This window comes from Strix uralensis, chromosome Z (assembly GCF_047716275.1).
Source record: "Strix uralensis isolate ZFMK-TIS-50842 chromosome Z, bStrUra1, whole genome shotgun sequence".
NCBI lineage: Eukaryota > Metazoa > Chordata > Aves > Strigiformes > Strigidae > Strix > Strix uralensis.
The window spans coordinates 75,714,767-75,730,208 of NC_134012.1; the positions used below are offsets into that span (position 1 = coordinate 75,714,767).

The 15,442-nt window shown below is 41.1% G+C and overlaps 1 protein-coding gene across 3 annotated transcripts in view; it reads left to right on the plus strand.

Annotated features, from left to right (window-relative positions):
• Positions 1-15,442, plus strand: part of FANCC (FA complementation group C) — an 89,004-nt gene that overhangs the window by 47,170 nt on the left and 26,392 nt on the right. For all 3 annotated transcript variants that reach the window (XM_074856105.1, XM_074856103.1, XM_074856104.1), the window contains 4 exons: positions 6,975-7,094; positions 7,894-7,958; positions 11,803-11,967; positions 14,822-14,978. In XM_074856105.1, the coding sequence (XP_074712206.1) occupies positions 6,975-7,094; positions 7,894-7,958; positions 11,803-11,967; positions 14,822-14,978 (507 nt within the window). The remainder of the gene's footprint in view (positions 1-6,974; positions 7,095-7,893; positions 7,959-11,802; positions 11,968-14,821; positions 14,979-15,442) is intronic.

Consider the following 15,442-nt stretch of genomic DNA (forward strand, 5'->3'; position numbering starts at 1 on the left):
AGTAAAGTGCTCAGAAAAGGAAAAACAAACAAAACACCAACCAACGAAACAAAAAGCCCCCTGGAAGGTGTTGCAGGCTGTATGCAGACTGTGATGACGTCTAGTAATTTTGTCTTGTCTTTTCCTCTATTGATTGGTTAACAAGGACTGTTACACAAAGATAGGGGGAACATAATTTTTAAATTACTTTGATTAGTTTTATCCTTAGGAAAATTCTGGTTGCAAAAAGAGTCACTAGATAATATATTTTATAGTGTTACAGGTGACTATATGGGTTTTTAAGATACTCCCTCATTTAGCTGTCATTAGCTGCCATGTCAACCTGTCAAATCCTTTTCAGAGCTTTTTATGTCTGTTCTCATCAGTGAAGCTTTTTGCAAGTCTTCACTGAGCAATCCAACAAACTTCAGACTTTTCAAGCTCCCTCCTTACTGCTAGCAAAAATGGCACCCCAGGTCTGTTGCTGCTAACTCCTCCTTTATTTTGTTTTGAACTTGCAGTTTGATCCTTTATCTCATTCTACTTATCCTATTTTGTAGGAACTACTTGTCTGAACACTTGATACTGTTCTGAAAACAAATTTTAACTTTAGTAATACTTGCAAAGGACAATAAAAATATATATGGTTCCATAATAATAAATTGATTAAGGAGTGTTTGGAGATTGTATAGTTTAATAGATTTTAGCCTTCACTTTTGACATTTTTAGGTGCTTGTACATTTTGAAATCCACTTTTTTGTGTCTTTTTCTTAAGAATGCAAAAGTTGCATGTAAATTACTTTTTTGAAACTCTGTTGCCACAGCATTTTCCTTCCTCCTTAGTTTTAGGGAAGTCACTGGATGGTGGTGAAACAGCAGTTTTTCCTGTTGAGGACTATTTAGGAAAAAAGGTTTGCAGTGGAAGAGAAGGATATTCAGACATTTAGCATAAGTCTGCAAGGTAGTAAAATAATCCTACACAATAGTACAATAAATAAGGGGTCCCAAATGCTTGTTACTTGTTTTGATAGTGATGAATTCTCTTAGACCTCTGGTGCGCTTATGCGGATTCTATCTTCTCTCTCACATTAATCAAACATGGAATACATCTAATTCCAGGATTTCCAAAGTTGTTTAGGGATGTTCAACAAAAGCATGCATAAATATTTGATTTGGATTTCTGAAAGCAGAAAATGAGCTAACTGATTTTTAGTTTTTTTAGTCTTGATTCTTTCATCAGGTCCCTCTTTTAAAAAGAATATGTAGAGTGAAACACCCTAAGACCATGGAAGTCACAAAGCTTTCATCTGAACTTTCCTTTTAGTTACATCTTTTCAAAATGAAGGGTTTTTTTATAGAAACAGAGAATCATCAAGGTTGGAAGAGACCTCGAAGATCATCCAGTCCAACCATTAACGTAACACTTGACAGTTCCCAATTACATCATGTCCCTCAGCGCTATGTCAACCCAACTCTTAAACACCTCCAGGGATGGGGACTCCACCACTGCCCTGGGCAGCCCATTCCAACACCTAACAACCCGTTCTGTAAAGAAATGCTTCCTAATATCCAGTCTAAACCTTCCCTGGCGCAACTTGAGGCCATTCCCTCTTATCCTATCACTTGTTACTTGGTTAAAGAGACTCATCCCCGGCTCTCTGCAACCTCCTTTCAGGTAGTTGTAGAGGGTGATGAGGTCTCCCCTCAGCCTCCTCTTCTCCAGACTAAACAACCCCAGTTCCCTCAGCCACTCCTCATAAGACCTGTGCTCCAGAGCCTTCACCAGCTTTATTGCCCTTCTCTGGACATGCTCGAGTAATTCAATGTCCTTTTTGTAGTGAGGGGCCCAAAACTGAACATTGTCATCGAGGTGCGGCCTCACCAGTGCTGAGTACAGGGGTAAGATCACTTTCCTGTCCCTGCTGGCCACGCTATTTCTGGTACAAGCCAGGATACCATTGGCCTTCTTGGCCACCTGGGCACACTGCTGGCTCCTGTTCAGCTGGCTGTCAATCAACACCCCCAGGTCCCTCTCTGACTGGCAGCTCTCCAGCCACTCCTCCCCAAGCCTGTAGCGCTGCTGGGGGTTGTTGTGGCCCAAGTGCAGCACCCGGCATTTGGCCTTATTGAACCTCATCCAGTTGGCCTTAGCCCATCGCTCCAGCCTGTCCACATCTCTCTGCAGAGCCTCCCTCCCCTCGAGCCGATCAACACTCCCACCCAACTTGGTGTCATCTGCAAACTTACTGAGGGTGCACTCGATCCCCTCGTCTAGATCATCAAGTAAGATGTTAACAGGAGTGGCCCCAAAACCGAGCCCTGGGGGACACCACTCGTGAACAGTCACCAACTGGATTTAACTCCATTCACCACAACTCTTTGGGCCCAGCCATCCAGCCAGTTTTTCACCCAGCCAAGCGTGTGCTCATCCAAGCCACGAGCAGCCAGTTTTTCCAGGAGAATGCTGTGGGAAATGGTGTCAAAGGCTTTACTAAAGTCAAGGTAGACAACATCCACAGCCTTTCCCTCATCCAATAAGCAGGTCGCCCTGTCGTAGAAGGAGATCAGGTTTGTCAAGCAGAACCTGCCTTTCATAAACCCATGCTGACTGGGCCTGATATCTGGTTGTCCCACATGTGTTGTGTGATGGTACTCAGGATGAGCTGCTCCATCAGCTTCCCGGGCACCGAAGTCAAGCTGACAGGCCTGTAATTTCCCGGATCATCCTTCCGACCCTTCTTATAGATGGGTGTCACATTGGCCAATTTCCAATCTGTCGGGACCTCCCTGGTCAGCCAGGACTGCTGGTAAATGATGGAAAGCGGCTTGGCGAGCACCTCAGCCAGCTCCTTCAGCACCCTCGGGTGTATCCCATCTGGTCTCATAGACTGGTGTATGTCTACGGGATGCAGTAGGTCACTGACTATCTCCTCCTGGATTGCGGGGGGGGTCATTCTCCCAGTCTCTGTCTTCTGGCTGAGGAGCTGGATTCCCTCAGTACAACTAGTCTTGTTATTAAAGACTGAGGCAAAGAAGGCATTAAGCACCTCAGCCTTTTCCTCATCACTCGTTGCCATGTTTCCTCCAGCGTCTAGCAGGGGATGGAGGCTTTTCCTGGTCTTTCTTTTGCTGCTGACATACTTATAGAAACATTTCTTGTTGTCCTTGATTGCTGAAGCCAGATTAATTTCTAGCTGGGCTTTAGACCTCCTGATTTCCACCCTGCATAGCCTCACAGCATCTTTGTAATCACTGTGAGTGGCTAGCCCCTTCTTCCAAAGGCTGTAACCTCTCCTTTTCTCCCTGAGTTGCAGCCAGAGCTCCCTGTTTAGCCAGGGTGGTCTTGTCTGTCGCTGGCTTCTCTTACAGCACCTGGGGACAGCCTGCTCCTGAGCCATTAAGACTTCCTTTTTAAAGAGTGTCCAGCCTTCTTTGACCCCAATACCTTTCAGGACCGTCTCCCAAGGGTTTCTGTCAAGCAGGTGCCTAAACAAGACAAAGTCAGCCCTTTGGAAGTCCAGGATATCAGTTCTGCTTAGCCCTCTCCTGGCTTCTCTAAGAATAGAGAACTCTATTATTTCATGATCGCTGTGCCCTAGTCAGCCTCCAACTGCCACATCATCCACCAGTCATTCTCTGTTCACAAAGAGGAGGTCCAGCAGGGCACCTTCTCTGGTTGGTTCCCTCACCATCTGTGTCAGGAAGTTATCTGCCACACATTCCAGGAATCTCCGGGACTGGTCCCACTCTGCTGTGTTCTATTTCCAGCAGATGTGTGGGAAGTTAAAGTCTCTCACAAGAACAAGGGCAAGCAATCGTGAGATTTCTCCTGAATGCCTATAGAATATTTCATCCACCTCTCTGTCCTGGTTGGGTGGCCTACAGTAGACTCCTACTACAACATCTGCCCTGTTGGCCTTCCCCCTGATTCTAACGCAAAGACACTCCACCCTGTCTTCACTACACTTGTGCTCAAAGCAATCATAACAGTTCCTAACATACAGCGCCACCCCACCGCCTCTCCTTCCTTGTCTATCCCTCCTAAAGAGCTTGTAGCCATCAACTGGCGCACACCAGTCATGGGAGACATCCCACCATGTTTCTGTAATAGCCACTACATCATAATTTTCCTGTTTCGTCATGGCTTCAAGCTCCTCCTGTTTGTTACCCATGCTGTGTGCGTTGGTATACACACACTTCAGATGGGCTGATGTCCCCTGCACCTTTTTGCATTTAGAGGTCCTAAGTCTGGCTTGAGCTTTCACAGGTGTTACTACAGTTACTGATCCATCAATATCCCTTGCATCTTTGTTGTGCTGCATGTCTCCATCCCTTGTCTCCACTGAGGTGGCAGGGCGAGGGTCATTGCTGGCACAACACCCCACAAGCTCTGGTAATCTACCCTGGGGCTTATGTCTGGGAGTTCCAGTTTTGTCCCCTTCCCCCTTCAAATCTAGTTTAAAGCTCTCTCAATGAGCCCATCTAACTCCAGCCCCAAGATCCTTTTCCCCCTCTGGGACAGGTGCATCCCATCTAATGTCAAAAGGTCTGGCGTCCTGTATACTAACCCATGAGTGAAAAATCCAAAGCACTGCCCTTAACACCAGTTTCGGAGCCACAGGTTCATCTGTTGAGTTGTCCTGTAATCTTCCTCATCCATCCCCACAACTGAAGGGATGGACGAGAACACTATTTGTGCCCCCGAACCCTTAACCAGTTTCCCCAAGGCCCTGAAATTTCTCTTCATTGATTTTGGACTTTTGGTAATATTGTCCCTACCTACTTGAAAAACTAAAAGAGGGTAATAGTTCTTGGGTCTCACTAGAGCGGGGAGTTTTGCCGTGAGGTCCTTGACCCAGGCCCCAGGGAGGCAGCAGACTTCCCTATGAAGTGGTTCTGGTCTGCATATTGGGCTTTTGACACCCATCAGAATAGAGTCACCCACTACAATGACTCTTCTGGGGTTATTTTTAGAACTGGTTTTAATACTTGGTCTACAGTGACCCAGCCTTGGTGGACCTTGGTCTTCCTCCTTGTTTTACTCATTTTCTTCATCCTTCTCTGTTTCATTCAAAAGTTCCAGGGCCCTGTATCTGTTGTGAAGGGACACCATGGAAGGTGAGGGAGGTCAGGAGTGGATTTTCCTGCCTCCCTGAGCAGGGACCTGTTTCCAATCTCCCCATCTCTTAGGTCCCCTCCTTCTGCCTGGTGATTGCCTGCCTATTTTGGAGCCTCCATTTGCTCCTGTTGCTTCAGGGTTGATAAGGTGCTACTCCACCAATCTGTTTTCCTTTCGCACTCCCTAATACTTCTTAATCTTTCAACCTCTTCTCTGAGTTCCGCCACCAGGCTGAGCAGGTCAACCAGCTGATCGCAGCGCACACGGGTGCTGTCACTGCTGCCCTCCGGCAGGACTGACGGGCTTAGGCACTCCCTGCAGCCCAGGACCCGGACCGCTGCATGTTTGCCTGGCAGCTCCGTTTGGGTCACCACGTTGTTTCTGGTGGTGGTTTTGATGTGAGTGGAGACCATGGTTCAGTCTACTCGTGGAGGACGGTAAGATGACAACTATTTCAGATGAGCTCTAGAGCCAGGAGAGGGACTGTGCCCTCTCCACTCACCCTGCCTGCACCAACTGCCGCGCCACGCCCTGTTCGCCCGCCCTGTTCGCCGCGGCCCTGAGGGCTGCTCTTGTACATGAGGGTGTTGGGCGTCGTCACTCCAGTCTCCGCCTGCCCTGAGTCCCCGCTGCTTTCGGTCACAGCTCGCTCTTCCCGCTCAGGGGGGAGGCGACCTGAGGCTCTCCCTCTTCCCTGGGCTTCTGCCTTCTTGGTTGCAGTTTTGCCGAGTGTTTTTGATGCTTTCAGAAGGGTCCCTCGCCGCTGTACTCCTCTTTGGAGCCCCTCTCCTCAGTGTTTTCTAATCCTGACCCTCTTGTTACAAAGGATTTTATACTTATTGCCACACGAAGTGTAATTTAATTTAAACTTTAAGTGTCAGTGATATATAAAGACCTGAAATGAACCTCTGGAAAGGGAATGTGGCTGTTGTTATATCAGCATGTAGCAATAGGGGACAGAAAGAACACTTAACAAATTCAGAGCAGATGATTTAATAAGCAACATAAAACTACCTCTGCTAATTTATGAAGCAGGATGCAAAAACCTGCTCAAGATTTCACACAACAGTTTTCATAAATGTGTTGAGTTGCGAAGGTGCTTTAAGATCTATACAAAAGACAGTAGAGCTGTAGTATAGCACTGAAGAACAGGGAACATGAAACCGGAGTACTATGTTCAGAGTCCTCTGTATGCACCTGCAGAACCAGTGTATCAAATGTGTTAATGTGAATTTACTCTGAATCTGCCATCAAAGGATTGTTATATGATGTATTAAAAAGGTTTTATTAAATGTGACTGAAATCATTCCATAGTGAAATTGGTAGAGAAGTAAATGTCAGACTAAAATGTTATCACTGTCTTTTCAAGATAATGAGGAAATTAAGCAGATTAAATTGAGACCAGCCCCTGAATCTCATCAAAAATACTGGGGCCTCTTGAAGGAGTGATACGGAAAGGTAAATGTTAACTTCGAGCTTTCTCTTCTTGATCACAGTACTGATCAAGACTACAGGTGATTTTTTTTGCTGGGTAGCAACATGACTGCTGCTATCCAGATGATACTGGACTGAAACGGCTCTCAGAGAACTGAAACCTACCTAAGGTCTGTCTGGTTTTGACATGGATGGCCTCCACTGCTGTTGCGGAACTGCTGAAATCGTGTGGTGTGTGAACCCATGTTAGATACTAGCAGCTGCAGCATTTTCCGTATGGTTGATGGGAGCTGCCTGCTCTTCTGTGTCAATGGTGTAAAATGGCCACAACTGATCAAAAGGTCTTACTTACCCCAGGTATAGTTCAATAGCAGTCAGTTCTTTTTACACAGCATGTTGTAGCCTAATACTTTTTTTTATTGTCCTTCTGTTGATGTCTCAGAGTTTGCTGTGCCATCTCCTTTCTTCTTCTAAGTGGGAAAGTAATGATGATGAAAGCAGTACATTCACATCAACTCTTGGCTACACATCAGCAGATTATTATTGTCACTTAGTTAAAAATGTAAGTATTTTGTGCAATTGAGATTTTGTAAATAATAAATCACCAGTTTATAAGAACGTACATGGAGCTGTCATTGTGATAAGGAACATGGACTGAACTTTGTTTATCTTTTCTTACATCAGTTACTTTTACAGCCTTTTAAGGGAGAAAATGAAGTGGGAAATCTCTGGACAAATGAGAAAGTTTTTGTTAGATTATACTGTCATAGATGTTCATAAAAACAAAATTTCTGTTGCTGTTGTGTTACAGCAAAAAAAAGTCTTTGCTATCATTAATTTTTTTCTCTGTTAAGTTTAAATTATATATATTATTTTGTGTATTAGAATGTAATTTTGGAATGTTTTCTTTGACTGTATGCACTGCATTGAAAATGGTAGATGAGCCCTAAATCTTAGGAAAAGTGTCTTTTACATTTAATATATAAAAATAATGGTAATAATATTTAATAATATGATGACTTAAATTAGATAAAGCAGAACAAATTCTTAGCAGTGCACTTCTGAAAGTTTTACCTCAACTCTTAGGTAAGCAGAACTAAAATAAATAGCTTCATAGTTTTCAAATGTGGAAGGTATATAATGTATGTTCAAAAAATGTTTTGCAACATAGTTTATTTAGTGATCCGGACAGATTTAATTTGGCACCAATAATAAATTAAAAAAAATGAAACTGAGTGGTCAGAGAAAGTTACTAACCTCTTCAGTATGTCAGTCACACAGAGAATCATGCAACTAACGTCTGCTTATTTGCAGTATGTGTAATATATTTTATTTTAATATTATTGTATTTTATTTAACAGATGGTCTTTTCATTAGTAACAGAACTCAAAGGAAATCAGTTCAATGGGCTTAACATTCAGGGGAGGTAGGTATTACCTAAACATCATTTTGATATGTTCTAGTTTGGATTGTTACAGTTCGGTGAGGACCTCTTTACATTCTTGGGCAATTTAGGCTTCAGTTGGAAAGTTTTGGATGTATATGTAGATAATTTCAGGTGTGGACAAGCTTGTTAATTTGTGCTTCACATAAGAGTTTATACTTAACCTAAGAGTCATGGAATGGTTTGGGTTGGAAGGATCTTTCAAAGATCATCTAGTCCAACCCCCCTGCCATGGACAAGGACACCTTCCACTAGACCAAGTTAATCAAAATCCCGTCCAACCTGACCTTGAACTCTTGCAGGGAGGGGGCAGCCACAGCTTCTCTGAGCAACCTGTTCCAGTGCCTCACCACCCTCACAGGAAAGAATTTTTTCTTATATCTAATCTAAGTCTACCCTCTTTAAGTTTAAAACCATTGCCCCATGTCCTGTCACTACGGGCCCTGGTAAAAACTCTGTCTTTCTTCTGAGATCCCTCTAAGTACTGAAAGGCCACAATAATTTCTCCCTGGAGCCTTCTCTTGTCTAGACTGAACAACCCCAACTGTCTCAGCCTTTCTTCACAGGAGAGGTGTTCCATCCCTCTGATCATTTTTGTGTCCCTCCTCTGAACCCACTCAAGCAGGTCCATGTCTTTCCTATGCTGAGGACTCCAGAGCTGGATGCAGAACTCCAGGTGGGGTCTCATGACAGCAGAGTAGAGGGGCAGAATCACCTTCCTCGACCTGCTGGCCATGCTTCTTGCAATGCAGCCCAGGGTATGGGTGTCTTCTGGGCTGTGAGTGCATATTGCCAGCCTGTGTCCAGTTTTTCGTCCCCAAGTCTTTCTCCACAGGGCTGCCCTCAATCCCTTTATCCCCCAGTCTGTACTGATACTGGGGATTGCCCTGACCAAGGTTCAGGACCTTGTACTTGGCCTTGTTGAACCTCATGAACTTCATGATCATAATGTTGGCTGCTATATGCATCCTTATAACCAAAGTTAGCTAGCAGTTACTATGAGAAAAAGCAAAAAAAAATTTCCGAAGGAACTTTTTTTCCCTGTTTGTGTGAGTGATAGCTTAATATGACAGAATGGTAGTTACTTTGCATTTGTTATTAATGATAAAATTAGTCCATGCTTATTTAAAGAACCTTTAATTTTCCTTCCTTTAGATCCTTGATCTGGTACCAGACAGTACTGTGGCAGTACTGTGTGTTTCATACACTACTATTTTAAATGTACACAAGAACACCCTTTAACTGCTTCCTTGGCCTGGTTTTCTAAGGATGAAAGTCTGAGAAAGTGGGTGGGAAGGAAATTGCGATGTGCTCTGGCCAGATTTCCAGTCCAGATAATAAAATGCTAATAATGATCCTGCAACATTCTGTGGGGTGTTTCTACATGTCTATGTGTAGTCAGTGAGAATAATCATCTTTTCATCCACATAAATAAATACAGTCAATTAAGCCAAAATCTGTGACCATAAAAAAAGGAATACATTTGCCTAATGCTACTGTTGTCACTATTTTTGACATGATCATGCCTTTTCACTGAGTAATTTGTGCCTTTCCACTGACCTTGAAATGCAGATCATAGTCTTTTGTCAATACTTTAAAAATTACTGTATTTGAGTATGTAGTAGAACCTTCTGATTGCATGCATAGTAAGTGTATTCCAGCTAAAAAACAAAAGCAAAAGTAAGGATATATTCAAATTGTGTCTTTTGTTTTAAATGTATGACTCTCCTGTGGATATTCTCTTGGTCTTCAGAGTCAAAGCTGCTGATGTGACGAAATGAGTTTTATGACCTATTTAACACCACATAGCCTGTAAAGTTTCAGCAAAGAGAAGGCTGATTGAAATATCTTCTTTGTATCATGAGCCAATAGCTTGGCTATTTTTCTCTGTGTCTTCTTGCACTTAGGTCTTTGTGTAAGGAAGAATAAATGAGCTGAATTCATTTAGAGCTGAATTTAGTATTGACATCATGGACACAGTTAATGAGGAGCATCACAAAGTTTTGTTCAATGTAGAAAACAAACACCCACATTTTATAAAGTAGGGTGAAGCAGACTTAGCTGAAGAGCTAGTGAGACTGTTGGAAAGAGAAATACCTGATTTCTACCACGAGAAAAGGAAAACTTCGAACTCAGGTGGATTTTTGAGCATAGAAATTGCAATATGTTTGTTTATTCAAGTTGCAGAGGCAAATGTAGTTTGCAGTTAGAGGTGTACATTGTCTCGTTTCTCTGTTCAGTGATGCTTACAGCAACATAGATGACAATGTGCAAATTCATTGCAAACAGTGGAATGCACTGTTCAGTATTCTCCTGGAACATATTTTGAAGTTTATGTAGAAAAAGAAGAAAATTGCCTTTGCAGTGTTTTTCTTCCGAAGTTAAGAGTAAAGTGAACTGCTACAGTTTGCTAATCCTGGATAAGGAATTAGAAACAGAATTATGTACAGGGGACTGATTTGAAGAGTCTTAGATTTGTGAAAATTACATATATATCCTGGAGAACACTACTGCACAATAAATATCAGCCCAATAATTACCATTCCTACAGAAACACTTCTCATAGAAAAACTGCATCTCAAATTATTTCAGTGTAAGAAACCTTAAACGCATATTTGGTTAGGTACTTAGAAATTTGAGTCTTTGAAAATGTGTCATGTTTTATTTCTGTCACTGTGGAAACCACAATGGTACTCTGTGTCCACAAATCATAGCACTTCTATCACAACATGTGCCAGTGACCAATAGGCAAGATCTGTTTGGGAGTAGTTTTAATACCTGCAGGGCAATACAGATAGCTCTTACTCAGAGCAGCCTGTAGTGTAATTCCGTCTCAGCTCTTCATAGACTGTATTAGTGGCTCTCCAAAAAAACAGTTTTGGGTTCTTGCAAAGAATGCACCCCTTTTAGTGATCAGTGCAATCAGGAGAACCTTCAGCAACTCAAGGAAGCCTTTTAAAACAACCTAGCACTTTTACATTTTCTAGAATTCAATATTTCTGATTTCTTAGTCTTCATAAATGTATTACTGTCCAAACTGCATCTAAAAAAATCTGCAGTTTCATCTGCTAGGAACTATATATACGCCAGGAAACTTGTGATTTCCTTTTGCAAATGCTATCTCTTATATTGTGTGCCATTTTCTCTTTTGTTTATGTTCCAAAGGTTTCATGTTTTGTTTATGTTCCAAGTTCCACTGTCTTTAATAATTTCTAAGTATCTAGCTTTAGCAAGCAGGTCAAGTGAGTGGTTTGTATAAGATCTAAAAGTGTTACATATTCCTTCAATTGTAGATTTGAAAGACAAAAATTTTTCAACTGAGGACTTGAAGACAGCAGGATTCATATTGTTTGGTTCATAGAAGTTTTCTCTGTTGAGAGGAGAGAGGTCAAGGAAACAACAGGAGGCCTTAAAAGCAATTAGGTGGTCTCTTGTGAGGGTCTAGCAAACCTTCATGGGAGCTGTGAATCTGTAGTTTTCCTTACCTGTGCTTTGCTGATCCAGGGAAAGACAAAACATTCCCTGCTAGGAAGGGTGTGATTACTGAGCGAGCACAACTGGCTGCATTCCAGAATTGGGTTGATATCCTTTATGTGGTTTGCCTTGAGCACTAAAATATCAAAATTTTATCTGACTTCTCCTTAAGATTTTTCAGACAATATGTAATGACATATAAACAGTCATTCCAATAAATGTTTGCTGCAGTTAGGTATGCATCTCTTACATTTAACCATCTGTAATTAATTTAATCTTCTTTTACTGTATCAGTTTAGAAATTAAACTTTTGACTTTTCTGTAATATGAATTGTGTTTATTTTTCCTTCAGAGTTTCAGCCAGTCGTGTGAATGCTGTGTCCCTTTTCTGTCTCCCTCTCATTACTTTGCCCGATCTAACTTCATTGCTGGAAACTCTCCTTCTTTACCATGGAGGTGCATCAAAAGAAATTCTCAGTTCAGAGTTTCTGGAGACTGTGAATGAGGCCTTTTTAAAGTAAGTGGCATGGTCTGTATGATTTTTATGCTCTTTTCATAAAGATTATTAATTCAATTAGATCTCTTTTCTCTGGGTTTGCATGCTGAATGCACTATACACCTTCTGCATTCTAGTAAAATATTTCCCTTGCAATTGAATAGCAGAGCTCAGGTTGTAGGCCAAAGCAGAATTTTATATTGCTTATGTACAAATTGTGGCATAACAGCTTTAAATATTGACTGAAACCTGGTCCCACCTTTTCTCTAAAATGGAGATTAAAATCTTCAATAGATTTCTAGAGATTTTGTGAAAGATTAGCACTTTTCATAAAAATGTTATTTACCTTTCACGTAAGTGTATCAACATTCTTAACTTGGCATTTTATTTTTAATGAGTCTGAGAGGAGCAGTTTGTGAAATATAACTTTGCTTGTTTTGCCGTGACTAAAACCACTGGTTTGATAAAATCAGTCTATGGATGAAAACCAGCTGAGTGAAACTGAACATCAGCAAGATTGGCTACGCCAGGGGAGGAAAGACATCAGGGAAAGCACAGTACTTTAGTTGAGAGTTGCTTAATTCAAGTTGTAGCTGAGGACCTGTATTATAAACATTTTTTTTAATACTGGAACAGTTCCTTTGTGAACACTTTACCTCAGTTATCCATTTGTCTCTTTTTTTAATCAAAGTTTTAATTGCTTCCTCTGTACTCAACATGGTAATTTCTGAGATGTTTCAATGAAGATTGTTATATTGCTCCATTGAGGGCGCTGGCAAAAATAAATAAGTACTGGAAAAGCCCAATTACTAATTTATACACATTATTAAAAGCTGAGGAGAAACAAGTGGAAAAGGAATGTGAAGGTCCATAGTGAAGTACGTGTCCCAAAAAAAGAGACAGCTACCTTTCGCTTGTCCATCTTCCATGGCTTCAGACTGGACGTGTTCCACAAGCAGTAATGCAGTTTGGAAAACTTTCCCAGCAAGTTCACAGGTTCAGCATGGATGGTCTGTACTGATGTCAGTAAGCCGATGAGCAGTCCATTATGACATACTTTTGCCATTTCATAATGTGAGTCTGAATCCTTTAGGTGGTCATAAAAGGTTCTTCTGACTGAAATAAACATCCGTTCACTTAACTTTTGAGCTACTTGTTTATCACAGTGAGGAGAAATAATTCAGTTCATATGGCTTTTGATTAAGTGACTCTTACAGGGCCCTTGACAAAAGTGTATGGTTTTCCTGAGAGCAGATGTAGATTCATACGTGCTTTGCATGGTGTACTCCTGGCCTGTCACTGAAGCCCACCGATCTTAACATGAATGTGCTTGTATTTTTTTCCCCCCCCTTTTAACAATTGAATTCTGTGTTCCCTAACTCTGTGGTGTTCTGTACACTTGTTTTCCTTCTGAACACGGATGAAGCCTGCTCCAAGAAATAGGGTTACTAATTACTGGGACTTGTAGTGCTCCACAGAACTCAGCATTGTCCCAGTGGGACGATCTGCAAGTTCAGTCACAGAAGGATAATGACTACAGTTTACTTCCTATATGGTTTTTAAATCTCAGGGTTTGAACACCTCCATGTAAGCTTATTGGATTTCTCTTCCTGGCATAATATCTATAATATTTACCATGCTACCACAAAAACAACAAAAAAAGAGGACTGTGGCAAAATTAAATAATCTCTTGGCATTCTTAATTTACTCTGATGTGCATATGTGCTTTAATAGTGATACTTAACAGCATAGTGAAATTGAGCATTGCTTTACAATTTTGAAAGTCTATGTACTTCAATAAATTTCTTGTCTACAGATGTACACTTTTAAATTAAGCTATTACAGTTTTGAATGGAAAAAATACAGCTTTTCTATGGAAATCAGAATTCTGAAGGTTCATATTTAGATGAATGTATGGTAAAATACATACATTGAAAATAGATCCTAAAATGATGTTAAATCTTCTTTCTGGTGGTATTTTTCTTTTTTATCAGTAGCTAGTATGCATTTACTCTCCAGCCCAATTTTAGTTTTTTTAATCTTTACTTGATTTAAGACCAGGCCACATTCTTGTTATTTATGTAATTTTTTTTTTTTTGTTTTTAACCTTTTAATTTACAACTATCATGGTAGCTGCAAAAATATTCCAGGATGTTTTGTGCTGTGATATCTCTTCTTGGCCAGTTACTTCAGTATATATTGATTTGTGTTGGTCCACAAAAAATTACAGTGTTTTCTCAAAATAAACTGTGCCTTTTGTTTCCTAGTGATACAACAGTATACTTTAGCTGAGCTATAGCTGAAGGCTTTAGGTGAAGAGATAACTATCTTTTAAAAGGCCCTGGTGAGTGTTGGTGGGCTGAAGACTTACCTACCTCTACATCATTTGTTGTTTGGGGTTTTTTTTAACTTATTTCTCTGCAAAGACAGATAGTGCTTTGATTTAGCCAGCAGTAATATCATCCGGGACCTTCCTGCTTATCTGTCAGCTACTGACACTTTCTGAGCAGATGGGTCTGCAGGAAGCTGCCTGGGTTTGAAAGAGCGCGAGAGTGGGGCAGGACCTTTCTTTAGAGAGGAAGGGAACTCCAGACTTAAACCTTCCATTTCCATTTGCCGGGTTCCATCATACCCAAATTTTTAGGTTTGTAAAGACATATGGTAAGGTTTTGATTGTAGATGATGGTGATTCCCTGCTATTCTTTGCCATTATTATTTGGTGTTGAACAGAGTACTGTAAGCAAGATTTTCTCTCTCTTGCTGCAGGTTGATCTTTGTGTCTTCTTTTTCCTCAATGTGCTTTTATAAAAAAAAAGTACATTTTTGTCTTCCTTCCAGTTTCTCAGGGAAAACAGTATTTTTCTCTCTAAACCAGGAAGAAGATCTCCCTCCCTGAATCAGCTGTCTTCAACCTCTGGCTGCGTCATCCACCAAGCCTTGAAAAAGCTACATTATATCTTTTAGACCAGCTGGTTTCCATTCAGTTGAACTCACTGGAAGAAGTGGCTTGTGTCATAAAAGAGTCGTTACTGGTATGTGCAACATGTAGTACATCTGATACTGCTCTTTCATGCTTCAGAAGTGACAGTTTCCAAATACATCAGCATACTTGAGGGAAATGGCTGTCATATGGCATATAACTTGCAAATGCAAGGACAAATCCTGAGTCTTACAAATGTCACCAAATTTTTAGTTTTTACACTGAATTTTACACTCATGAAGAATAGATGAAAAGATGAGAATCTGACTGGTGGGGGTGCTGAGTACCTTCCCTCTGTCTTAAAAAAATTATAAACCTTGGCCAGGGAGGATTTGAATCTGGTTTTACTTCAATCTCTGGGCCCTTGGGAGTTTAGCAGTTTAAACAATTGAAATTCCTTATAGATTATTTTATTATGGGCTGCTTAGTTACTTGGTTTTGTTTGCAAACCTGAATAAAATTCTTAATACAAAACATTTGCTAAACTGTAATTAAAGTTAGTTTTCAAGTGCTGTG